Genomic DNA, 27,506 nt, shown 5'->3' with positions numbered 1-27,506 from the left:
TTCTGTTTCACGTATCCACTTGTGAATGTTCCAATACTACTTTTCGTATGCTGACAGAATCATAATTACACCACTCAACGGAGAGAGCAAGTCAAACTTTTTCCTTATTTCTTTTTTGAGACTTGTGTGTGTTTCTTGTTCTCATTATAAGGTCTGCTTGAAATGTATATTCATGAAAGGTACATTCGTTCTCCTTTTAAATGAAGCAAGAATCATATACCTATAAATTCATTTGCTTTACAATGTCATAAAAGAGTAACCCAGAATTACATCATTTCACAACCAAGTCTTAGGTACGACAAGGACAGTGTTGAAAGTGTTAAACAATATGTTAAAATTATCTTGCATCACACATGGGCAAAAATTCTGTTAGCCAAACTTCCTGTTCATTCTATTTCACTTCTTTGTAATGTACAAATGGCACGTGTCAATTCCAATGAAATGAATGCGCAATCAGAAAATATTACTGACATCAGAAAAGCAAATGGCAGTTGGCAGTATATAATTTGTTCTAATGTTTTACCTCAACACACATGGACCTTAATAAAAAGTCTCCTGGTTTACATGTTTCAGTGCCCACAGGGATTTAACAACATTACAATAGTGGAAACTAAAACTCAGCCCATTACTGACCACCATACCCTCATATTCATATACACTGCCACTTTCTTTTCTTTTACACTTCAAATGTTAGATACAAACCTTGATGAGGTGGTGTTGCTACATTTGGAATTTTTACATGTCCCGAACTTGCAGTCAGACTCGAAGTTCCTGGTGGTTTAGGCAAAATTTGTGGTGGCTGTTTGGTTTTGGCAGCGGCAGCAGCTGCACCTGCATTGGCTGCAGCAGCCGCCGCTGCCGAGTGAAGGTGAACAGGGGCAGCAGCACCACCTAAAAATTAATGTTTTATGAACTGCAGCCAAATTACAAGTCTAGGTTATGAAACAGCAAAAAGCACAAAGTTATGATTAAATCAGAAATGAAAGTAAAAGGAAAAGTCATGGCAAGAGCAAGCTACACACTATGATGACAACTGCATTCACAAACTTGAACAATTATTCAATGCAATGGTGTCAGTACACATTTACTAACATTTCCACTTTGGAACTTCATTACATGTTATTTTAAATATTTAATAATTGTTTATATAAATTTCAGTCTCAGTTTTTCTTTTTCTTTTAAGAGAAGACATGGAAAGAAATATTATAGCATACAAATATAATTTAGAAACTATTCTTAATGTATGCTGCCCCATTAAGAAAAACTGATTTATCAGTATTTCGTTTCATTTTATGCTCTTTGGTGTACATACATACTAACGTACTGTAACAAAACAAAAGAGTTAATGGAATATTCAATTCCAGGGTCTCATCAACAATGAAGTCAGCTTTGGTTAGGAGGCCTGGAGAATGAAAATTGTCTACAGTCTCACTGAAAGGAACACCTTGTCATTTGTCACAAAGAAATCACAAACACCTATACCAAGGTGACCTAATAGAGAATTTAAAAGAATACCCCCCCCCCCCCCCCCCCAAATGTTAGATTCCAGTGTGTTAAGCACTGCAGCACTTCACTCATACTCGGAGGAGACGAGAACAGAGGGAGATATATAAAGGTAATGATTGTTTTACTTAGTGTACAGTATCGTAAATACTGTGCCAAAAATTATATCGAAAAGAAGAATAAATTTGATGGGGCACAAACTGCTGAAAAAATACAAATAAAGCATTTCATGTTGAGTCTTTCATGTATGAAATTAGGTTACCAATGCAAAAATAGTCACAATATATTTTCTACAGCTCGTACATAATTTAAGAACATTATACTTAAAGGAACACCAAAATCTGCTGATGAAATAAACGTTCATTAATAAGATTAACTATGATTATTCAACTATATTAATAGATTTTAATGTCAATTTATTACGGCACTTTGTTAGTGAAAGCAGTTTCAGTGATACAAGATGACACGTAAGAACAATACAGGGCGACGCAACTAATTTTACGATACTAGTGATGACAGGTTGACTACAGCTGATAAATATTTATTTCATCAGAAGCTCTTTGTGGTTCTTAAACATGTCCTTCTCCAAAAATAGTCTGCTTTTGTGTATTGTTACATGTTATAAGAGCCCTATAAAACTACCATTAAGTGATTCGGTTATCTTATTCACATAACACACTTCTAACTGTGAAAAACTCTTATACTGGTGCAAACACACAAACCTGTTGTTATAATCTGTGTATGTGCTGGAAAGCTTGCACCTTGCACAGCAGCGGACTGATGAATGATCTGAACTAGCTGATGATTGGTAGTCTGCAGAACAGCTGTACCGCCCTGCGACATCACTGCGGGAAACTGTTGTGCACCAGGTATTGCTAAGCCTGCTGGCAATGCCTGTAAATGCGATACAACTATATGGTAGAACTTTATTTGCCTGAGTTAGAAATTTCCTATCCTATTATATTGTTAAAATTACTTTTTCTCCAAATTTATGCAATCACAAGAATAAAAGTAAACAAAACTTCATGAAAATGAGATGTCACCGAATTATTGCTGGGCATAACAGCAGATCCAGTAGTAAAAGCTGTTTATTATCAAGTTTTGCACAAAATAAAGGAGTAGTGATGACCTGAAAGGTTATGCCACCGGATACATAAAAACAACTAATGAGTAAGCGCTAGGCTAAAAAAAATGAAACAGAAATAGCTATTTCTACACAACATATGAAATCACGAATCGTTGCTAGAATCTTATATGACAACTCTTGTGCTGCTTGTGTTAAAAACATTAACATGGAGAAAAGAAACCGAAATAGGAAAATAAATGCAGAAGATTACAGACACTAAAAAAGGTGCTTCACAGGGAAATCTGCCTTTGCACTTTGGGGGGAATAAAAACTCTTTGAAGATATGATATTTCACTTTGATTTTGCAAAACATAGTAACACATTCATTTACTATTATGGCACACAAACAAAGCCTCAGAACAGATATACTTGAAATCTTTATGACTATCATAATGACAGCAAAGGAAGTGGAGGTGAAGAAGAAGAAGAAGAAGAAGAAGAAGAAGAAAATACATAAACTGAGGTTGATAGGTGACTGTGGGGTTGCATATTCGATAGTGTTCCCCAACAAAACCCAATCCATTCCCTTGCAAGTAACTGATAGGAGCTCTGAGAACATGCACTAGTGAAGAAACAGGAAATTATTGATTGCAGATGACATAATCAACAAACACTTTGTGATGTACATTTATTTTAATTGAAGGTACATATTTTTAAGATACTGAATAACTACTTTAGATACTTGTTCTATTAGTGAGATGGATGTCTTCATGACCCTGTGATGCGAGTCAAACACACAGTGATTTCCACAAGAAGATGTTCATTATCTTTGCCTTTTTCAGAGAGTGTGACTCCTCAATCACATACACGTGGTGATCAGTCAATAAGAACAGTGAGGAACCAAGTGATACAACACATAGATATGGCTCAGAGCCTAATATGGAACAGTCAATAACATCCCAACAAAAGATATTGACATCTACATAGTCATAAGTTCTCCATATTCTTTCAACACAATCTTTGGTAGAAACATGTCATCTTATTTATTTATAATATGATCTTTTTCTGTACTGCCATCGCAAAAGTACGGGGGAAGTGAAACAGAGAAATACACCACTATTAAAAAAATTGTCAAATCAAAGCCACGACTCACCTGATGTATAACAGGAGTTGGTGTTGTCGATCTAATAACCGGGCTGTGCACAGTGCGATGCTGGGGAGACGGAGATGGTGCTGGAGTGAGAGCCCCAGCTGGTGTAAGAGGCCCACTGCCACTAGTGGCTGGACCGACAGGACTGCTGTTCTTGGCACCGTGGGTCAACACCTGGCTGCCCGGGCAAGCCTGCAGGCTCGCAGACTGGGATATCAGAACAGGCTGCGGTGTCTGGAGATTGACAAATGATTGGACAGACGGTGGAGAACTCGCATTTTGCGGGGACTGCAAACTGTTGCCAGTAGCCGCAGACAATCTCTGGGGTAAAACGACAGTTGAAGTTTGCTGGTGCACACTCCTGAAACCCTCTTTTACAGAATTCCCTACACTGTAGTTACCAGCTGTCAGTGGAGCATTAATGTTAGAGCCCTGTAGAGTCTTCAAGGATGGTGGCTGTAGTAGAGGTAAACTGGTGATAATGTCTTTCACCAAATTTGCCTGCGGGGCAGTTGCAGATAGGACAAAACCAGCTGTCGCTGTGGCAGCACTGTTTTGAGGAGACTGCAGCTGCACATGATACGGAGAAGGAGCAGGTGACGGAGGGTGCTGAGGTGCAGGTGATCTCCTCGGAAGTGGGCTCGGAGATGGAGTAGGGGGTGCGTGCGGTGACCTCGTAGGAATGGAGAACGGTGAACTCGGAGACGCAGTAGTGCTTTGAGGTACAGTCATTTGTGAGAGTGATAAATTTGCCGAAGTAAAGACTGTACCGGGTGGACCGACAAGTATATTGGAAACACCACTAGATCCGACAGGAATGTTCGAATTATTAAGTACTGTCGCTATGCTAGAGGATCCGGAAACATTTGAACTTGCAGAAACCGCTTGAGCGAGTGCTGGAGGTCCAACAGGGGCACCGGATGGCCCAGATGGCATTCTGGAACTCCCAATCTGAATACCAGAAGTTTCCAGGCACAAGTTGTTGGAAGAGTCACTAAAGGATATATTGGAAGAACTGATAACAGCTTCTGAACGCCCAAAAGCTATGCTGGAAGCTACAACTGCAATTCCCGAAGAACTGCTCGAACTCTTAACTGGTGTACAAATAAAACTTTGGGACTGTGAAGTGGAGACAACAGTCTGAGATGTAGGGCAACTAACAGAAATATTTGCCGGAAGTGCGTGTGGCGAATGTGAAATTGGAGTGAGGACAAAATGTTGCGTCGACACGGGGACTGGTGCAGCAACTGACCGAGAGAGGTTACTGTTGGCACCTGAAGCACCCTAAAAGAAAAAGAAATGAAATAATTCAATACATGAACTTCTGAATTTCCGTATTTTACACTATATTAGGATTTTCGACAAATTGTGAAATGTCAATGGGAGCAGAAAAAGTTGAAGTAATGCACAAAAAATATCCTAACAAACATTCAAATAATCTGCTATAGCAGTAGAAACAATAAAAGCCAGTAACAAATTAAGTCCTGCCCATTAATTTGTCTGGTAACAATTCAAAATAAAATTAAATGAAACATCACCTGCACACACAGTGTAAATTCAAAAATGGCTGAAAAATAGTCAGAAACAGGTATTAACACAAAAACAAATTCTCCAGTGTGTCCAAAAACCAACATATAAATTTATTTTACATCTTCCCATGAAAGCCACTCAACTATACAAATTATTTGTAAATACTGAGGGAAGCAATTTTAGTCAGTCACAAATACACTTATCTACAATTTGTAAAAAGTGAGGAATGATTTCAGCATTTCTCCCAGTCATTATATGAAGTGATTTTAACATTAATTCTATTACAAACTCATGACAGAAGATAAATAAATATCAAACAACTTCCTTCGAAGTCCTTAAATAATTCAGGCCACTACTGTGTTTTAACTATATAGTAGTTTCCATTTTCAAGTAACAAATGTTGTCTGGAAAATGAAATGGACAGCGCTTGCTTGTTAGCCAATATGCTCAGAAAGGCTATCTAAAGCAAAGAGCACATAAGAATGAAGCAACTGAAATACCAAAATGAAAATAGTATTAATAACCCTTCGGTCAAACAGAATGTACGCATAGTGTAATATATACTTCCAGGATCTATCTTGTCATTCAAACACTATAAAGCATTAATTCAAGACAGCAGAAAGTTTACAACTCTTACGTCAGAAATAGCTGCTAACGATGAATATATTCTCAAATATATTTCATAGCTTGTTTTGTTTTAGGGCGCAAAAACAACTCCATCATATGCACCCATGTCAAAACTGTAGAACAAGAAGACAAAGAGAGGAGTTGAGAAAGATTGCACCTCAATCCCAATCAATGGAATAGACGACAGCTGAAAACGGGGACATGGAGAAAGGTCTATAAAATATGCCATAGAGAAACGAAGGTCCAGAACTAAAAATTAAATGACCTTCGTCATATAGTTACAATGGATAAAAAGTAAAACGTGATCGACAGCCCGCTCGTCGTTTCCTAAAACAGCCGATAACTCAGAAAACAAACACATACAAGAACTTAAGTGGTTAAAAAAAGGTCATTCCGTCAGGAAATGGTGGACCGTCAAAAGTTGAGCACAATATTAAGCGATGGCAGAGCACCATTTAATGAATGGCGATGGCTAAACAGACAGTGCCCAATACGCAATCTAATTAAAATGATCTACTCATTGTGAGAGGGCCGAGAGGAGGTTGTCTAAGCCGCTGCGAGAGGCATAATGACCCGGAGCTTGTTCCAATGAAGGGAAGACCAGTGGTGATGCCAAAGTGACATCATCTATTGACACACATCAACACAGAGATTATCGGATGGAATGTAACAACCAGCGGGCTGAGGTACAAGGACTGCAGCCTTGGCAGCAGTGTCAGTGCCCTCGTTTCCTGCCAGACCAACATAACCAGGAACCCACGTAAACATCACAATGACTTCAACAAGAGTGAGCAAGTGACAGCTTTCCTGGAGCCGCTGCACTAAGGGATAGGCTGTGTACAGCACAAACAGGCTTTGGACACAGAGTCGGAGAACATGACGCAATTGAAAAGCCTGTGTCTGTGGATGTACTGAGTGGCCTGATACAGAGCAAAGAGCTCAGCTGTAAATACTGAGCAGTGTTCCAGAAGCCAATACCGAAAAACGTTAGTGCCAATGATGAAGGCACACCCAACACCACAGTCAGTCCAAGAGCCATCAGTGTATACAAAGGTACTATTGCGAAGTTCCATGAGAAGGTTGTGGAACTGAAGGGGATAGAGTGAGGCTTGAGTAGTGTCCTTAGGAAGTGAATGAAGGCCAAGGTGAACACGGCCCGCCACACAAAGCCAAGGTGGTGAAGGGTTTACACCCACTGGGAAAGTTGCAGGTAACATGAAGTTTAGCTGCCAGAGAAAGTGCTGAAAGCGAACTCCAGGAGGTAACAGAGAAGAGGGACCTGCCCCATAATGCCAATCAACGAGTCATAAAAGAAGGGGGCATAGGATGGGTGACCATGCATGGCAGACAAACGGCACGCATATCTGCTGAGGAGAAAGTCACGGCAGTAGAAAAGTGGTAGTTTTGGAGTTTCTGCAAAAAGACTCTCAACCAGGCTAGCGTAAAAGGCGCCAGTGGCCAAATGGATGACATGATGGTGGGTAGTATTGAGACGGCGTAAGAGGGACGGACATGCAGATGCGTAAACAAAACACCCATAGTCTAGTTTTGAACGGACAAGGGATCGGTACAAACAGAGGAGAGTGGTCCTTCTGCTCCCCACGAAGTAGCACAGAGGACACACAGGACAGTTAGGGACCGCATACAGTGGGCTGCCAGGTAAGACACATGAGAGGACCAAGAAAGTTTCCTATCGAGTATGTGCCCTAGGGATTTTGTAGTTTCAACAAATGGAAGAGCAACAGGCCAAAGATGTAAAGACCGTGGACAAAGCCAATTGCACTGCCAGAAATTCATACAAATGGTTTTGTCACTGGAAAAACTAACGCCATTGTCTATGCCCTAAGAGTAAAGACAATCGAGACATTGCTGAAGACGCCATTCAAGGAGAGAAGTCCGTGGAGAACTGCAATAAATGGCAAAATCATGAACAAAAAGGGAGCCAGAGATGCTCAGTGGGAGACAGGCCATTATTGGGTTAATGGCGATAGCAAAGAGGATGACGCTCTGGATGGAACCCTGAGGCACAACTTTTTCCTGAATAAAGGTGTATGACAAGGCAGAACCCACACATACTTCAAAAATTCGGTCTTTTAAAAATTCCTGAAGGAAACGTGGCAGGCGGCCACGGAAGCCCCATGTGTAGAGAGTACGGAGGATACCAATCCTCCAGCAGGTGTCGTACACTTTCTCCAAATCAAAAAACATGGGCACAATCTGGGATTTCTGCCGAAAGCCATTCACGACATGGGTGGACAAAGTGATGAGATGGTCAACTGCAGAACGGCGTGCTCGAAATGCACACTGTGCAGTTGTTAGTAAATTGTGAGACTCGAACCGCCATACAAGCTGGGCATGAATCATACCTTTCATCACCCTGCAAACACAGCTGCTGAGAGAAATGGGGCAGTAGCTACACGGTAGGTGTTTGTCCTTACTTGGCTTAGATATGGGTATGACAGCAGCTTCATGCCAGTGTCTGGGAAATGTGCCTCTGCCCAGGTGCAGTCGTACGTATGAAGCAGAAAGTGCTTTCCTGCAAGAGGAAGGTGCTGCAACATCAGAATGTGGACATGTCTTGCCCTGGGGTGGAGGATGGGGATGAAGTGAGAGCATAATCCAGCTTCCTCGTAGTAAAGGCAGCATTGTAGCACTCACAATTCTGAGAAGAGAAGGATATCATGCAAGCCTCCTCTGCTCTTTGCAGATGGAGGAAGGCAGGGTGGTAGCGGCTCGAAATCTCTGCAAAATGGCAGCCCAAAGTGTCAGAGATAGCAATAGGCTCCATGATGACATCATCTGCTACTGTCAGGCCGGAAATTGGGGAATGGATCTTGGTCCCAGAGTGCCATCAGAAGTTGGCCCACACGACGGAAGAGGGAGTGGAACTGTTAAAAGTACTAGTGAATGAAATTCAGCTAGTTTTTTCACTGTCCCGAAGAACGCGACAAAACTGTTCACGCAACTTTTTATAATGAATGAAGTTTGCCATTGTAGGATGATGGTTAAAAATGCAGTGAACACATCTCCGCGAGCGAATTGCGTCACAGCATGCCTCAGTTCCCCAAGGGACCAGGACACGGTGTGATAAAAAGGATGTGCGAGGAACGGAACATTCTGCGGTGGCAAGGATAATGTTTGTAAGATATTCTACCTTGTCATCACACTGGGGAAATGTTGTTCATCAAAGGTTGCCAGGGAGGAGTAAAGCCTCCAGTCAGCCTTAGTAAGCTGCCATTTGGGTGTGGTAGGAGTCAGTAAATGGATAGCACATGGGAAATGGTCACTCAAGTATGCATCAGAGAGAAGGGACCATTCGAGATGATGGGCAAGCTGGGCAGATCAGAAGGACAAGTCCCAATGGAAATAGGTGTACGAGGAGTCGGAAAGGAATGTGGGTGCTCCAGTGTTAGGGCAGAAGAGGTTATGTTAAGAATGTCAGCCAAGAGGGCACCACTTGGACAGATTCTAACCCAAAGGGGATGATGCGCATTTAAGTCACTGAGTAGCAGAAATTGGGGGAAGTAGCTGCCCAATAAGCTGAAGGGAGTTTGCCTATGTGACATCGAATGACGGAGGGACATAAATGGTACAGAGGGAAAAAGTCAGGTGAGGAACGTAAAGGCAAACTGCAACAGCTTGAAGATGGGTAGTCAGAGAGATGGGTTGACTATCAACGTCATCCAGTATGAGCAGCATGACACCCCATGAGATGGAATGCCGACCTCTGGGGGAAAGGTCAAAACAGACCAGGAAGAAATGCGAGAGCTCAAAGCGGTTGTGAGGACACAATTTTGTTTCCTGAAGGCAGAGAACAAGTGGACGCTGCAATTCTAAGAGCAGCCATAAATCCTCTTTGTTGAACTGAAGACTGCAAATGTTCCACTGGAGGAGAGTCATGATGAGGAAAAACATGAAGGGATGTCACCTTGATGGCTGATGAGTAGCAGCCTTCAGAAACTCGCTGATAAAGGGCACAGAGGCGGGTGGATCCTGCTCCATGTGACCTACATAAGCATCGTCATTCTCCTTCTGTCGGCCTATGGATAGCTTGTTTCAAATACTGAGTTTTGGTAATACAAGGTGTATAAGGGCCAGTAAAGTAGTTGTAGCCACAAGTCAAGACAGAATAAGACTATCACTGAACAAGGGTTTTGCAAACTTTCAAAAAATATGAGCTGACAAAGTCTTCAACAAACTTTATGACACATATGAGATGTCATATCATGCAACTGTTTACATTGAACACTTGCAAATGAAATCATCATCTGATTGACATTGTTCTTTGACAAGAAAATAATTGTTACTGTCAATATTCACAGATTCAATTTCAGATACCTGCAAACACACCCATGGATAATACACACCCACATGCATATGCATATTAACCCTTAATCATGAGCATTACTGAACATTCACAATGTGCCGTGATTTCTTAGCTATGCAAGTTAAAAGGTATATGGCCAGCAGACCTCAAACAGTTCAAAATATGACAGTCATAGCTACAAGGAATAAAGCGGTGTTCACTTTGTGAAAGACTGATGTCTAACAGCGTGGCTGCGACAATGGGGGCATGGGATGTACTTGTCTTTCTATTATTTGAGAGAGAATGAGTCACCTGAACCTTAGTAGCAGAATGATGAATTTCACAATAACAGTTAAAATAACAGAACAAAAACAAAAATTATAAACTGAGGTAATCCTGCTACCCAGTTAACTACTGGGACAGACAGTAATCCTGAAATGCATAAAAATGTTACCCTCAAGTCATTTAAGGGAATCAGACAAAACTGTAAATTTTTCAATGTTTAACCCATTTATCTCCCTGGTGGTTGGTTGGTTGATTTGGGGGAAGGGGCCAAACAGTGAGGTCATCAGCCCCATCGGATTAGGGAAGGAAGTGGGCTGTGCCCTTTCAAACAACCATCCTGGCATTTTGCTGAATTGATAAGGAAATCACAGAAAACCTAAATCAGGATGATTGAACGCAGGTTGAACCATCGTCGTCCTGAATGCAAGTCCAGTGTGGTAACAATTGTGCCACCTCGCTAGGTTATCTCCATGGCACTTAAAAATGGCATAGTGACAGGCAACATAATTACTGCAACACGTAATATCAGGTGTCCCACTCTTAAAGGGTCCCAAGGAAAGTGTTATATAAATCTTAATAAAAGGGGTTATGAAACCAAATTTGAAAATGACATACCGACCAGTGAGAGAGGTAAAAGCGTAACCCGTTCTATCCTTGGCTTTAGGGCCGCCAATGTAAAAGACGGCAGCACCCTAATACTAGCAAAGAACTGAAAAGAGCAGACACTGACAGGTCAAGGGGGCAACTGAGACTTAGTGTCTTTGAAGTATATTGGTCCTAATTCATGGTCCGGGTGCCAGAAATGGGAGAGGGGGAGGATGGGGGTGCAAGTAAACACAACCCCACTCGAGAGCAGATGTATTTTTTTTTTTTTTTTTTTTTTTGCAGGGGGCAGAAGGGGGAAGCAAATGTGGTACCATGTGCAATTTTATTTATGATGAGTCATCATAACTTGAAGATAATTGCACTGAAGATAGCTACACAGTAGCTGAATTCAATCTGCAATAAACAGATTAAAAATTTACAATTGGTGTGATGCCCTGCCTCCTGTCTCTGAGAGTCAGAGGCGCCACTTAGCCATAAACCTGGCAACAAAAGTCCAAGCAGGGCTGCACCAGAGCCCGGTACATAATATAGTAACATAATACACACCTCAAGATTTGTGCCCAAGAAGGCAGGAGTCATTAAGTAACAGTCAGATTATGTATCATCTGACAGTGAGTGGAATCATGGTCCATGGCTGTATTATGTAGACAGTATATCGTGGCAGTCGGCCACGACCATGAACAAGCGAGAATTAGATTGCCCGATGGGAAAGGCGCGGTCCGGGGGAATAAGCCAAGCCTCCCTCTCGGAGGGCTGCCGTCCGAAGTCTGCATTCCTATTGCTTCCATGAAAGCAGAACTGACATAACAATTATAGGCATTGCCGATTTCTTTTGTTGTGGTGAGAGTCGCATTTGAATCACTTTATGCACCAGGATTAGTCTCTTTACTCATTTCAAAATAAGAAAAGAAAACAAGCAATCTGCAATGCAAAGTAAATTGAAGTACACAAAGTATTTGATAGTGGCTACAGCGCAATGGTTTGCTGTAATTGGCATTGGTAGTTCAGGCCCAACCTCCACCAGTATCTTATGCAACAATAGTTCATAACACATCCTACCTAAAACTGCCAGGATATAGTGTCCACATATCATGAGACGAGGCATGAGACTGAAGCCATTCCCAGTCAGTGAATGGTTAATTATATAATTATAATATTCTTCATGTGGGGTATCATAATCGTATATTTGTTAAAGGACATTTTGAAATTTTCCACCTCCGATGTATCTCACAAGTATTCAATTTATTTTATGTAGCACAAATGACCAATTCTGGTCATACAGACCATTTTCAAGTGCAGTATGTCTCAACATGTTATTGTTAAACTGCAGATATAGCTAATCTGAAAGTGGGCACATAACGGGCTAGCATCAAAATTAAAACCAGAAAGCTTACCGTGTTGCTGTTAAACAATGAAATTGAGCATATATAGTGTCCTATAACGTGGAATTAGTTATAAAAATGTCTATTATTGGACACAGTAAGTTTTGGGTTTTAATTCTGACACTTGCACATTATGTACTTGCTTTCAGATTGGCTAGAGCCGCCGTTTGATAACTACCCATCAACACCTACTGCACTTGGAAATGGCCTGTCAGCCCAAAATATGTCAGTCACAAAAGATACAATAAACTAAATACTTGTGAAAAACAGTCGAGGTGGACAACTTAAAAATTACTTAAACATTATATAATTTGACATACCGACGGGCAGAGGAGAGGGGGATGTCTTCAATTCGCTGCTTACACATCTGGAAGGCAGCCTTGTAAGAAGAGGACACTGGCACTCTCACAAAATGGCTCACAATGTGTTCAGCAAGAGCTGACACATCAGTACAGAGATCATCCTGAAGGAAGTGACCCAGTACTGTTGTGCGTCTTTGGCAGCCCAGAATAATATGGAGCTCGGCCCGCACCAGGGACGAAAAGGCACACATTACCAGGGATAAGACATAGTTCTCCCAGCATTCCTCCTTACTGAATTTAATTAAGACAGCAAAACAACTGGGGTCATATGGGCCCAAGTCAAAACTATAGAGCACAAACACAGAGAGGAGTTAAACGACTATACGTCAGTCCCAATGGACAGAATAGGAGACAGCTAAAAACAGGTACATGGAAAAAGGGCTAAAAACAACACCACGCAAAAATGGAGGTCCAAAGCTAAAAATTAAATGGCCTTCGCCATACTGCCTCGGCGGATAAAAAGTAAAACGCGGTAGACAGACCGCGCATCATTCGCTAAAACGGTTGATGAATCAGACGGCAAACCCCAGCTGGAACTTAAATTGTTAAGAAATGGGCATACCAGCAGGATGTGGTAGACAGGTAAAATTTGGGCACAATGCGATCAAAGTGGTGCGGTAACGCCACTTAGCAAATGACGATGGCTAAAAAGGCAGTGCCCAATACGTAGCCAGCAGGAGGGCAGAGAGAAGGTCGTCCAAGGCGCTGGGAGAGGCTTAATGAGCCGAAGCTTATTCCTGTGAAGGGACGACCATTGGCGATGCCAAAGGACCACCACTCCTGACAGACGGCAACGCAGCAGAGATCATCAGAGGTACTCGTAGGCTGAGGTATGAGGACTGCAGCCTTGACAGCTGTGTCAGCAGCCTCATTTCCTGGCAGACCAACATGACCAGGGACCCACAGAAACATGACACTGACTCCAGGAAGAGTGAGCCAGTGACAGTTTTCCTGGACCCACCGCACTAAGGATGAGCAGTGTACAGCACACACATGACTTTGGAGGGCACTGAGTGAGTCTGAGCAGAGGACACAATTGGAAAGGCTGTGTAGCCAGATGTACTCCGTGGTCTGATACAACACGAAGAGCTTGGCTGTAAATACTGAGGAGTTCGCCATTCCGATATCGAAAGACACGAGTGCCAATGACGAAGGCACAGTCCGACCCCATGGTCAGTCCGAGAGCCATCAGTGAAGACAAAGGTACTATCGCGAAGCTGAGGAGAAAGTCACTGCGGTAGGACAGTGGAAGTTCAGCATACAGACTCTCAACCGGGATAGTGTAAAAGTCGCCTGTGCCCAAATGAATGCCATGATGGGGGATAGCGTTGAGATGGCGTAAGAGGTATGGACGTGCAGACGGACAAACAAAGCACCCACAGTCGAGTTTCGAATGGACAATGGACCGGTACAAACGGAGGAGGGTGGTTCAATAGGCACCCCAGGAAGTACCATTGAGGACACACATGAGATTGGGGGACCGCGTACAGCGGGCCACCAGGGGAGACACATGGGAGGTAAAAGAGAGTTTCCTATCGAGCATGAGCCCCAGAAAAGTCATAGTTTCAATGAACGGAAGGGCTACAGGCCGAAGATGTAGAGATGTTGGGAGAAACCATTTGCACCACCAGAAATTCATACAGACAGTTTTGTCAGGGAAAAAGTGAAAGCCATTGTCGGTGCTCCAGGAGTAAAGACGATCAAGGCAGCGCTGAAGACACCACTCAGTGAGACAGGTCTGTGGAGAACTGAAATTGATGGCAAAATTGTCTACAAAAAGAGAGCCTGAGATGCCCGGTGGGGGACAGGCCATTATTGGGTTAATGGCGATAGCAAAGAGGACAGCGCTGAGGACAGTACCCTGAAGCACAACATTTTCCTGGATAAAGGCATCTGACAAGGCAGAACCCACATGCACCTTGAAAACTCGGTCTTGTAAAAATGCCCAAAGAAAACAGGGCAGGTGCCCACGGAAGCCCCATGTGTAAAGAGTACGAGGGTACCAGTTCTCTAGCAGGTGTTGTAGGCCTTCTCCAAATCGAAGAACACGGCCACAGACTGGGATTTCCGCAGAAAACCATTCATGACACGTGTGGACAAAGTAACGAGATGGTCAACTGCACAACGCTGCGCTCGAAATCCACATAGTGCAATCGTTAGTAAATGTCGAGACTCAAGCGACTAAACCAGCCGGGCATGAATCATACATTCCATCACCTTGCAAATTCAGCTGGTGAGAGAGATGGGGCAGTAGCCGGAAGAAAGGTTTTTGTCCTTGCCAGGCTAAGGCATGGGTATGACGGTGGCATCATGCCAGCATCCAGGAAATGTGCCCTCTGTCCAGATGCGGTTGTATGTGTTAAGCAGAAGGTGCTTGTTCGCAAGAGAAAGGTGCTGCAACATCTGAATGTGGATGGCATCCAGCCCTGGGGCAGAGGACCAGGATGAATTGAGAGCATGATCGAGCTCCCTCATAGTGAAGACGGCATTGTACCACTCATGATTTGGACAAGAGAAGGGTATCACCCAAGCCTCCTTCGCTCATTTCCGATGGAGGAAGGCAGGCGAAGAGCTCGAAACTTCCAAAAAATGGTGGCCCAAGTGTTGGAGATAGCAATAGGGTCCAAAATAACATCTTCTGCTACTGTCAGGCCAGAAATTGGGGAATGGATCTTGGTCCCAGAGAGCTGTCGGAGGTTGGTTCATGCGAAAGAGTAAAGGGTGGAAGGTTGCCAGGGAGAAGTAAAGCTGCCAGTCAGTAAGCTGCCATTTGGACGTACATGTGGATGCGGTAGGAGTCAGCGAACGGAGAGCACACGGGAAATGGTTGCTGGAATAGATGTCAGAAAGAACAGACCACTCAAGACAATGGGCAAGCTGGGCAGTGCAAAAGGATAGGTCCAAATCGGAATAGGTGTGTGAGGAGTCGGAAAGGGAAGTGGATGATCCAGTGTTAAGGCAGAAGAGGTTGAGTTGGTTACGAAGGTCAGCCAAGACAGCACCTCTCTGACAGGTCCTGGGAGAACCCCAGAGGGGATGATGCGCATTAAAGTCACCGAGTAGCAAAAACGGCGGAGGTAGCTGCCCAAAAAGCTGAAGGAAGTCTGCCAAGGCGACATCGAAGGATGCAGGTACATAAATGGTACAGAGGGAGAAAGTCAGGCGGGGAAGGGAAAGGTGAACTGTAACAGCTTGAAGATGGGTAGTCAGGGAGATTGGTTGAGTATGAAGGTCATCCCGTACAACTAGCATTACACTGCCATGAGACGGAAATCCAACCTCACGGGAAAGGTCAAAACGAATCAGTAAGTAAAGTGAAAGCTCAAAGCGGTCGTGAGGGCACAATTTCATTTCCTGAAGGCAGAGTAGAAGGGGATGCTGTGATGATAAAAGCAGCCGTAAATCCTCTTTGGGCGACCAAAGGCCACGAACGTTCCATTGGAGGACAGTCATGAAAAGGAAGAGATGGAAGGGTGTCAACTCGGCGGCCACCGAGTGACAGCCAGTGTAGAGTCGCTACTACTACAGGGTACAGGAGCAGGAGGATCCAGCTCCATGGGGTCCACAGAAGCATCGGCTTGCTTGTGAGGTCAGTCCGTGGAGTCCAACACTGAAAAATGATTGGCGATGTGCACCGGCGTGATAGAGGCCGGGCGGGCTAAGGTAGCACATGGCAACACTGTCGAACAGGATCTCTAAGTTGGCGAAGGAGAAGACCGTTTGCCTTTAGCGGACTTCTTTGAAACTTTCCGGTTAGAGGATGACTCGGGGTGTTGTTTGGCTGGAGGGACAGAGGAAGTCTTCACGGGAGTACTCCTCCTGTCCTTTCCTGCCTATTGGTTGTGTAGTCATGGCTTCACCCCTTGAGGCAAGAGTTTGACGGTTTGTTGCACAGTGGGACAGGGGGATGGCCGAATTTGAGGGCGCATGTCTGCATGGCCATGTCCTTCATGGAGCGAAGGGTAACAAGAACAGAACTATATGTGCCAGACGGGAGAACACAGGGTTTGCAACTAGCCAGTAACTTGCGAGCTACTGGGTGTGACTTTTTCCTTTACCCGAACCTCTTGGACAGCCCACTCAGCTAACTAGATACACGGGACAATCCCGAGAGAAGGCGGCATGGCTGCCATTGCAGTTGATATAGCGGGGAGGAGGAGGCGAACAATCGCACTCGTGTGCATCCCTGCCACAGGTTGCACATTTGGCAGGGTGTTGACAAGATGTTCTAGTGTGGTTAAAACGATGACATTGGTAGCAGCGCATTGGGTTCAGAATGTACGGCCGGACTGTGATAATTTCATACCCTGCTTTGAGCTTGGACACCAGCACCATCCTATCAAAGGTGAGGAAAATAGTGTGGGTGGGCACTAAGGAGGAAGCTACCTTTTTCATCACACGATAGACGGCAATGACATCCTGATCGGAGAGGTAAAATTGTATTTCGGCCTCAGTTAGACCATCAATCAGCCTGGTGTAAATTACACCACGGGAAGAACTTTAAGTTCTGTGGGCCTCAGCACGAACAGGTAGCTGTGCAGAAGCAAGGCAGCAAGCAGGTGTTGCGTTTGGGAATCAGAAGCCATCTCCAAAAGCAAAGTGCCATTCCATAAACAACAGCAGGATTTCACAATGCCAGCAACTGCATCAACATCTTTCTGAATAATAAACAGATTGCCTGTAGCGGAGGACTGACTCTTCAGTACGAGAGACCACAAGGAACCGTGGTGCAGCAGGAAGGGTCTTCGAGTCAATAGCCTCATTACGTGTACATTTTGTCGACATCGATTGGGAAGATGAGTGACTCATTGTGAGAAAATCCCCCACGATTGCCAGCGTCTCTGATGGTGTGCTCCGTCTAAATGGGGGTTCCCTTCATAAGGGAGCACACCCACCTTAGGTGACTGTTCACATCTCAGGTCACGCCTCCTGAACATCTGAAAGAGGGACCAATTGGCAATTTGCGAAGGTTGCAGCTCAGGCAACCACCCCTCCATGGGCCTGGCCTGCACCAGGGGGTATGTGCGAAGCCTACCTGTTGACACAGGGCTGGGAATTACGCGTTATCCAGTCACCTGTTACACGCTAGACGCGTGGGCCGGCCTTCAGGAGTGCACAGGGAGGAAGAAGAAAAAAGGAGATCTTCAAACGCCGAAACGGAGGAAAGAGGGGAGAGAGGAAACAAAGAGAGTAAAAGGGAGCAAAAAATAAAGTTGAGACTGTTCGTTGATCAGTGACAGAAAGCAGAACATTCCCAATAAATCCCCAGGCGTGTTACCTGAGGGAGGGGAAAAAGAATAGGAAGAAGATAGACATGCACTACGGAAGCGGAAAATGCTGCAAAGGCCGGGGTCCCATGGCAGCCAAGCACAAACCTGCCTGAGTGGTGAGCCCTCGGACAGGGGGGCGGAGGGGGGGGGGGGGGGGGTCGGTGTCGACGCAATCTGACAGAGTTGGGGTGAGAAGATAACAGCAAAGGCATACAACTTGCAGTTGGCTCTTCAAAGCACCCAATGTGGTAGTCTTTCCATCTGGCGGCAGCAAGAAAGCGACAGGATAATTGGAAAGTGGCCACTGTCACAAAGATCGTCATTGGGGTGGTGGTAGTGTTGTGTGGGTGCACTGAAGTTCCCAAGTAGTAAAAAAGGGGAGGGGGGAGGGAGTTGTTGGATTAAGGTGTAATGTGGTCAACTCAATGTAGGTTGCCCACCTGGACTTAAAAAAAAGTTTCAAATGGTGATCACCTATCTCAGTTGCATCAGCATCACAACTGCTTCCAACGTGGAATGCAGCAGAAGCTACTCGCTGATGACATCTGTGTGGACCAATATACAGATCCCTCTAGAAGCCCTCTCGAGGCAAGTACAGTCCTGACAGAATGGAAGATTACCACAAAGCACTGAAAGTCAGGGGGCTCAACCAAAAGTGTACATAATGACCCCACCGTTGAGCTCCAAATCAGAAAACCAGTTAGCAGAAGTGGTATTGGGATTGGGTCCAAGTGTAGTAGGCTTACACGTTCCCTGTGTATGTTGACTGTGTGAATCCTCTTAAGTGTCAATTAAAACAACAAGTTTTATTTCATATTTGTTTGTTTTTTAGGACACATGCTACTGAAAAACACATCTACTGTTAATCCTTGATGCAATAGGTCCTCTGACAATTTTCCAAAAACCTTTCCGAAAACATTACAAATCGGAGCAAAGGAGTCAAATTCTTTCCTTTGAGCTTTGGTTGTTAGGTCTTCGAAACAAAGAAAACGTATCAGGGTCTTAAACCATTTGAGATTCTACACGAGGATGAATTTTTCAATGCTGTTGCCTTCAATACCCCAAAATTCATCCAGACTTTTGACACTCTGTGCCGCCCTGCTAGGTACAATGAGCCAATAGAAGGCCTTACATCAATGACATGTTGAACTAATGTCCCTCCCTCTGTAGAAACCATCTTCAATAGTGTCCACGTAGTGGTTCTTGTATCTGACAATCACATCAAGTATGTCATCAGTGAATAAATTATTCCAACATTCAACTGCAGTTTGAGCATTCTTAGCATTTCTCACACCTCCATGAAGGCAAGTGCTGATGCTTTGAGAGCCCATGCAATGTCTTTAGCCAGCTGGCTCATTTGTCAACACAGTGATATTAAATTTTCCGAAATGAAAGTTTCTTGTTTTGTTGTCACTTTCTCGATCTTTTATCAGTCCCCTAAACATCTCATGCCGATACAGAATTGCCTTCATTTTCTTCCACCTCATCTTGTGGATCGATGTGACTCTCCTCCCTCAAATCCTCAGACATGGAGAGGGTCTTCTTCACTGCACAACAGCAAGTCTTGTATGTCTTTGAGATGACATAGGTTTCACTGAGAGTGGCAATTCCAAGCCATATCTGCAGAAAATATTGAGCATAAAAGAGAGAATATGAGAATAATTATGTATTCGAGTGCAAATTGCATGACCGGTCAAATTCAAAATACTATATATTTCCACAAATTATCCACAAGCCTCACATTACACTTCGATTAAATGAGCAAACTAACAATTCTCACAAAAAAGAAGATAAAATACAAAGTTCTTCAAATGGAAGATCTTTGGACACAATCAGCTCGAGAGGCCATGACAAGGGTCATGTGAAAACTAATGGAGGGGGTTGTAAAGAGCACCTGAAGATAGGAAAGTACTAGCAGGGGGCAAATCTCATGCAGTCTGAGAGAGGGGAGGGAAAGAAAAACATGTCAGCATTATTCTCTGTAATAATTTCCTCTCCTCCATCTCCTTTCTTTCTCACATGTGTACCATGTTATAAGCTAAGTAACACTTGTGTCAATAGATCAGTAACAAAAGGCCACTGGGATAATCTTTCAACTGCAAAGATAAAACAAGATAAAACAAAACAAAATAAAATAAAATACATAAGAAAACACTCTCACTTCATGCTGCACATACTCACTGAAAGTTAAGGATGTATGCTTTCTAAGCTTCCTCGTAATCTGAGCAAGAAGCAAAGATTCCCACTCACAGCAGCGGTCACAAAAATATGCACCGAGCATATGCGAACAGAACTGAAAAAGATATGTTCTGCTTCTGGTTCTTTAAACCAAAACACAACAAAAACTGGACAAGTTAACTGGAGAGCTTACCATTTGACAGCATTACTCAAAATGCCCCACAGATTCCATGGAATGCTAGTAACTCGATAAAAGAGGAAATCAAAAGTTTTAATTACCACCTAAAGAGGTTAACAGTTAATCTTTTGTGGGTACACGTCTGCAGGCCAGGTACACAATGAAACTCCCACACTACAGTGCCAAAACAAACAGGTACAGTCCATCAGCAGTTTGTGCAATTTTGTGGTGTGGGAATTTCTCCATGTACTAGGACTGCAGACAAGTACCTGTCTATAACCTTATTTATGACTACCCCTCGTAACTATTACTATGAAAAAGCATCTACGTCTCAACTAATGCATCAACTAAATAATAGTAATAGGGAAAACAATCTGTCATCTGGCTATAGCATTCTGAAAGAATTGTTTAATCTGTCACAATAAATGATATGGATAAAATTATAGGAATTTCAAACAAAATTACAAGTGTACATGGTCACGACAATGTTTCATTTGAGGCTTTCTCAATGTTGTGAATAATGCAGTCTCTCGGGGACCGCATTGGATGGTGATGTCTATTATTACTGAAAGATCCCAGCGCAGTGTCAAATGTCTTACAAAGGAACTTCATCAACTAGACCTCGTATTTTCTTGACAAAAAAACACAAGAGGTAAATATCAACCCCAGCAATCTTATCTCAAGTGAACATTTGGGCCATTATACAGATACTACACAGGTACGGCCCTCTCAACGTACAGCTTCTAAGCATTCGCATGTTCGGGTTGTTTGTCACATGCCCCACCTCACTGCGGTCTGTAATGTCAGAACGCGAAGTGCTGCATGTGGAGTATAGCAAGAAGTTTGTGTTTGTGATGTCGGTGAACCCACAAGCCGTTGTGCGACTCCTCCAGAAGCAGTATGGAATGATGGTTTAACTGCAACAATTAAATTTCAAAGAACCAGAACTCTTGAAGGTCATGACCAGTAAGCAGCAATATTCGCTTTTTTGACGAACTTCTATTCACGGTAAACAAAAGCACATGACGTTTTCTTTATGCTTTTCCTTATATCTTTCAACTTTGTTGCAGATATGATAGACAACTACATGGACCTCCAGACAAAGACACGCTAAAACAGAATTGCCACAAGTTTCCCTAAGTGAAATTCCCTGATATTTCCCTGATTTCCAAACAAGTTTTAGCATCTCAAGGATAAGCTATGACGTAAGTTGAAAACCTGTCTTTGCAGCTATGGTACAAGACACCATAGCGCAAATGAGGAAATATCTTTAAAAAAGGGTCTTGCAAGCATACAGCGTTTTCTGATGTGAGCAAAAATCTAAGTAATACAATGAACATCTTTTGTAATGAAGCAAGCCAAATGGTATGTGTGTTTCATTGACCACTGATATTTTGTTTCAATAAAACGAAACACATTTGGTGACAAAAATGCGCATTTCTTTGGAGTCGCAATACAGATTTAAAATACTTTCACTGATTTCAGAAATAACCTTAGAAGAAAGTAGGCCTCTTGAAAGAAGTGTATAAAGCAGGGAAGAATTATGTAATACGCTGGTTCCACTATGTTCGTTATTGTTGGTTACTATCTACTGTGTTATAGCTATTATTTTACAGGTATTGTGTGATTTTTGTTTTGACAAATACTTGGGTACATAGCATACAAACTGTCAGCGACTGACCCAACTTTCTTCTTCTTATCGTCCATACTTTCTAACATATTAACTACTTTTGAAGTGCCAAAATGTACTAGAACAAATAAAATGTCTATAAAATGCCACACTGTACAACATACTTGGGGTGAGACAGTCGCAATTCCTGAAATCCACTGCCCACGGCCTCTGGCCTGGGTCCACGGATAAACTATGAAAATCCGCTGCATTACACCACACACAAACAGACCCGGGCTGCGGGCAGATTGGTGAGACTAGATCCGACAGGCAGGGCCTGCACGTTTGTGGGAACCGAATGGCTTCAGATTGGCAGAACCGACTCATTACAGATACCCGCAGAAACAGCCAGCTTGTGGTTTTGGTCCGTTTTGGAAATCCACTTGTGTAGCCAGCTATTCACAAGTCACCGACAGCATGTCGATGAAATGAGACAGCGATGATCAATCCATACAACAGGTAACTTGTTTAAATACTCTGAGAATCAATACTAATGAAGATAGGTAGCAACTCACTGTAAAGATGATCGCTGAGCCGCAGCCAGGCACGTAGAAAAAACCATCATACTCTCACAACAAAAGTTTCAGCCAAAGCTTTTGAAAGAAAACAAGAGCACACACACAATCACTCACACACAACTCATCCACACATGACTGCCATTTCTGGCCAGTGTGTCAACAATCTCTGAGAATCAGATCCAAACAAACCACTCATGCCTCCCTGCCTCTCATCAGCAGCTGCTAGGCAGCGGCAAGAAGTGGTGGCAGCACTGACTGCAAGCCAAGATGAGTGGTAGGAAGGGGAGAAGCAATAAGAATGAGGGAGTAGGTGCACGTACTCAGTTGCACCCAGCCAGCGACAATGCATGACACATCAGTAAACAAACCATTTCATCTACCGAGACACACATGAAATTTTTCCAGTGTTTCTTTTTTCAAATTTCCCTAATATTTCTCCGATGTGTGTGAAATTTACTGATTTCCAGAACCCGTGGCAACCCAGTAAATATAGAAGAAAATAGCTGGTTGATGTTTGGTGCATGTATACAAGTGGAAGACGATGGTGATAATGAAGCTGCCATTTCACCATAGTCACACTCATCGAACATTTTCATTCTTTCGAAGGGGTTGGGACGTGCAACTGGGGATGTCAGTGATGGTGAAGGCTGCCTTGACAATATAAAATCCTTGCATACGACTTTGCCCATGTCTGTGACAGAGCACTATATGCAGTAGGCAACTGCCTGATGGAAAAGTGGAAATAAGAGGACTCCATCTTTGAAGACCATCAAGAAGAACTTTAAATTATTAAAACAGAAAAGGGATCTGTATGTTTAGAATAGATACTCTGGACCGCGCGCCTTGGAATTTGAATCCGCACCAGACGTCATGGGCTTCGAAGAGCCATAGAGGTCTCTGCACCATCGCGCCGTAAGCTGTGGCGGCGCACGCCTCCTGGCCCGCTTTTAGTGTGAGGGCGCCACAGTGGAACACGTGGTCCCAGCAGCCAATAGCGGCGCCCCCGAAAGTGTACACAAGCACCTGCCTCGCGCTCAGCCAGCCAGTCTAATCTCGCGTACGTTGGTTTACACCTCGCTTCGCGCTAGACAGTTTACTTCCTTGTTCTGTGTACGAGTGGACGTGTTTGTTTCCTTGTGACTCAGTTGTTCGATCTTGTTGTATTCAATCCGTCTTTCGTTGGTTGTGTCCATCCTCTCCCGTTGTGTTGTTGCTCACAGGCCTCTCCGGGGGTCCCACCACGCTTTCCGTCATTGCTACACTGTGACCATCCTGGCCACAGTTACAACAAATACATTGAAAACCATGGTATACATTGTCAAAAGCTTGTAAAATAAAAGACTATCTGTTTAGATAAATGTAACAATGCATACAGTGGTAAGTTCATGACCTGTGATGTTAATGAACAGTAGTGGGGCATTCAAGCTACAATGGAGGTCAACCTAAATAACTTCAATGCCTCTGGTTTCAATGCATCTGCTGGGTGGATTTACACCTTCAAGAAGAAATATGGTATTGTGTCACGACCAACATAAAAGCTATGTAACGAAACAGCCGTAATTACTGCCTGTGAAAAAATTTGTTGCTGAGACCAGAGCTGTTATGGAAGTGGACGGTAAAGAGAATGTTTACAATATGGATCAGAATGGGTATAATTTAGAAATGACATCAGGTCAAACTCTTGCGAAAAAAGGAACAAAAGATGTCTACATCTATATATATAATCCGCTAGCCACCAAGCGGTGTGTGGCGGAAGGCACAATTTGCACCAAAGTCATATTTCTCCCTCTCTGTTCCACTCGCGGATCGCACAAGGGAAAAACGATTGTCTGAACGTCTCAGTATGAGCTCTTATTTCCCTTATCTTTGAATGATGATCATTACCGCGATTTGATAGTTTGTGGTAATAATATATGCTCTACATCTTCAGTGAAGACTGGATCTCAGAATTTAGTGAGCAGTCCCTTCTGTTTAGCGCGTCTATCTGCAAGTGTGTCCCACTTCAAACTTTCCATGATATTTGTAACGCTCTCACGATGGCTAAATGTACCAGTCACGAATCTTGCCGCTCTTCTTTAGACCTTCTCGATTTCTTGAATCAGACCCAACTGGTAAGGCTCCCATACAGAAGAACAATGCTCTAAGACTGGACGAACTAACGTATTGTAAGCTATTTCCTTTGTTGATGGACTGCATCGCTTCAGGATTCTACCAATAAACCGCAATCTAGAGTTCGCCTTACCCATTACTTGTGTAATCTGATGATTCCTGCTGAGATCATTTCGAATAGTCACACCCAGATACTTGACTGATGTTACTGCTTCCAAAGACTGATCATTTATTTTGTATTCATACATTAATGGGGATTTTCGCCTTGTTATACGCAGTAGGTTACACTTACTAATATTGAGAGATAACTGCCAGTCATTACACCACACATTTATTTTCTGCAAGTCCTCATTGATTTGTTCACAACTTTCGTCTGATACTAGTTTCCTGTAGACTACAGCATCATCGGCAAACAGTCTAAGGCCGCTGTCAATACCATCATCAACCAGATCGTTTTTGTAAATCAAGCAGAGGACCTATTACGCTGCCCTGGGGCACACCTGAAGTTACACTTGTGCCTGTTGAAGATACCCCATTCAGGACGACATACTGCTCCCTGTCTGTTAGAAAACTTTCTATCCAACCACATATGTCACTGGATAGACCGTAAGCACGCACTTTTTGTAGCAAGCGACAGTGCGGAACTGAGTCGAACGCCTTTAAAAAGTCGAGAAATATGGCATCAACCTGGGAGCCAGTATCTAGAGCCTGTTGTATATCATGCACAAAGAGGGCCAGCTGTCTCTTGCATGACCGCTGTTTCCTAAAACCTTGCTGGTTTCTGCAGATGAGCTTCTCAGAGTCTAGAAAGGTCATTATCTCTGAACACAAAATATGTTCCATGATTCTACAACAAATCGATGTCAGTGAAATTGGCCAGTAATTATGTGCATCCGATTTTCTACCCTTTTTATAGATTGCTATGACCTGGGCCTTCTTCCAGTCCCGTGGAACTTTCCGCCGTTCCAATGATCTCTGATAGATGATGGATAAGAATGGTGTTATATTTGTAGCATAATCAACATCACAGTCATGCAGTTCATCAGTAATAGGACTCATAGTTACACAATAATGCCAACGATACCGGCAAATGAACACTCAATCACCGCTGTTTATTGTTTTAAAAGACCCAACCGGACTGTTTGGGTTGCATGTCAAACAATGATTGTTTCACATGGACAACACTGTCGTCACCTCACTTTCTGGGAACGAGAACAAGGAATTCTTATAGAAGGGACGAGAAGAGGTTTTTATGAAATCATCTAAGATGATAATAAATCAGTTTTAACAGTCGACTCGTTTTCTGGTTGCAAAAGTTTATCAGTGCATGGAGGAAACGGAGCAGAAGACATCGTCACTTCTGTATTGACAATACCATTAGATGGCACAGGATACTACCAACCGCTAGATGTAATTGGCTCCCGTGTACACAAGGGCTTTGTCCGGGCATTTACCAATTTGGTATGACTTCTGGGTGTCAATGCAAATTTCGGTCTGCAGAACACCATCCTGCAAATGCAGTCACTTCTTCACAGGCAGTGCAAAAAATTAATGTAGAAACAATATCCAAGCTGTATGCATCTATCCAGTGATTAATCACAGTTGTACGATTTGCGCATATACACAATTTGCTCGAGATGATCTAGCACCATGTCAGCCATTTTCAATAAATGGTTTCCATATTTTGTTAACCATCTGTGAGCAGTTACGACAAAACTATACTCCCAAGTTGCGTAAATTTCCCATAAAATTAATGTTAAAGCCCAAGGTACTACGCAAACAGTTTCAAAATTTGTGCTCTAAATAATTATTAATTTCATTAATAATATCTAGCAAAGGATGAATGAAATAACTTACCCCTGCAGCTGCAATTCCCAAAAATGACTCGAGAGCTGTTGGATCACTGAAAAAAGATAAAAATAATAATTACACTAACATGTAATTAATTTGTTTTGTGATTACAAACAAATATTGTACAAATAACCAACACAAACTCATACATACACTCTGAAATAGCGCGCTATGAAGGAATTATCTGAATGGGACAGAAATCGGCAGGTGTGGTTTACATGTACAGACAAACAAACGATTACAATTACAGAAAAATTGAACTGAACGATTTATTCAAAAGAAAGAGCTTCACAAATTGAGCTACTCAGTAATGTGTAGGTCAACCTTGTGCCCTTACGCAAGGAGTTATTTGGCTTGGCATTGATTGTTAAGAGTTGTTTGACGTTTCCTGAAGGATATAGTGCCAAATTCTGGCCAATTGGGGCATTATATTGTCAAGATCGCGAGCTGGTTGGAGGGCCCTGCCCATAACACTCCAAATATTATTGATTGGGGAGAGATCTGGCCAAGTCAGGGTTTGACAGCCATGAAGACGAGCAGTAGAAATTTTTGCCATGTGCAGGCTGGTCTTATCTTGCTGAAAAGAAAGCCCTGGATGGCTTGCCATAATGGGCAACAAAACGGGGTGTAGAAAATCATTGATGTACCACTGTGCTGTCAAGAGTGCCACGGATGACAACCAAAGTAGTCCTGCTATGAAAAGAAATGGCATCCCAGACCATCATTCCTGGTTATCGGCCTGTATGGAGGGCGACATTCAGCTTGATACCCACTGCTGTCCGGGACATCTCCAGATGTGTCTTTGGCCTGGAATCGCGTTGACTGGCATTGAAATGTCTTCAGTGATGAGTCCAACTTTGAACTGAGCCCTATAGACCTAGATATGTGTCTGGGGTGCAACAGACCGCTGTGGGTT

At 43.2% G+C, this 27,506-nt stretch overlaps 1 protein-coding gene across 1 annotated transcript in view; it reads right to left on the bottom strand.

The window, feature by feature from the left end:
• Positions 1 to 27,506, bottom strand: part of LOC126249431 (mucin-5AC-like) — a 307,175-nt gene that overhangs the window by 182,344 nt on the left and 97,325 nt on the right. Inside the window, exons 3-6 of the mRNA XM_049951084.1 lie at positions 26,597 to 26,642; positions 3,723 to 5,003; positions 2,226 to 2,397; positions 703 to 891 (exon numbers count right to left, since the gene is read on the bottom strand). Coding sequence (XP_049807041.1) covers positions 703 to 891; positions 2,226 to 2,397; positions 3,723 to 5,003; positions 26,597 to 26,642 — 1,688 coding nt within the window. The remainder of the gene's footprint in view (positions 1 to 702; positions 892 to 2,225; positions 2,398 to 3,722; positions 5,004 to 26,596; positions 26,643 to 27,506) is intronic.

The sequence above is a fragment of the Schistocerca nitens genome, chromosome 3 (assembly GCF_023898315.1).
Source record: "Schistocerca nitens isolate TAMUIC-IGC-003100 chromosome 3, iqSchNite1.1, whole genome shotgun sequence".
In the NCBI taxonomy this organism is placed as follows: domain Eukaryota; kingdom Metazoa; phylum Arthropoda; class Insecta; order Orthoptera; family Acrididae; genus Schistocerca; species Schistocerca nitens.
This window is presented reverse-complemented; position numbering and strand designations above follow the sequence as displayed.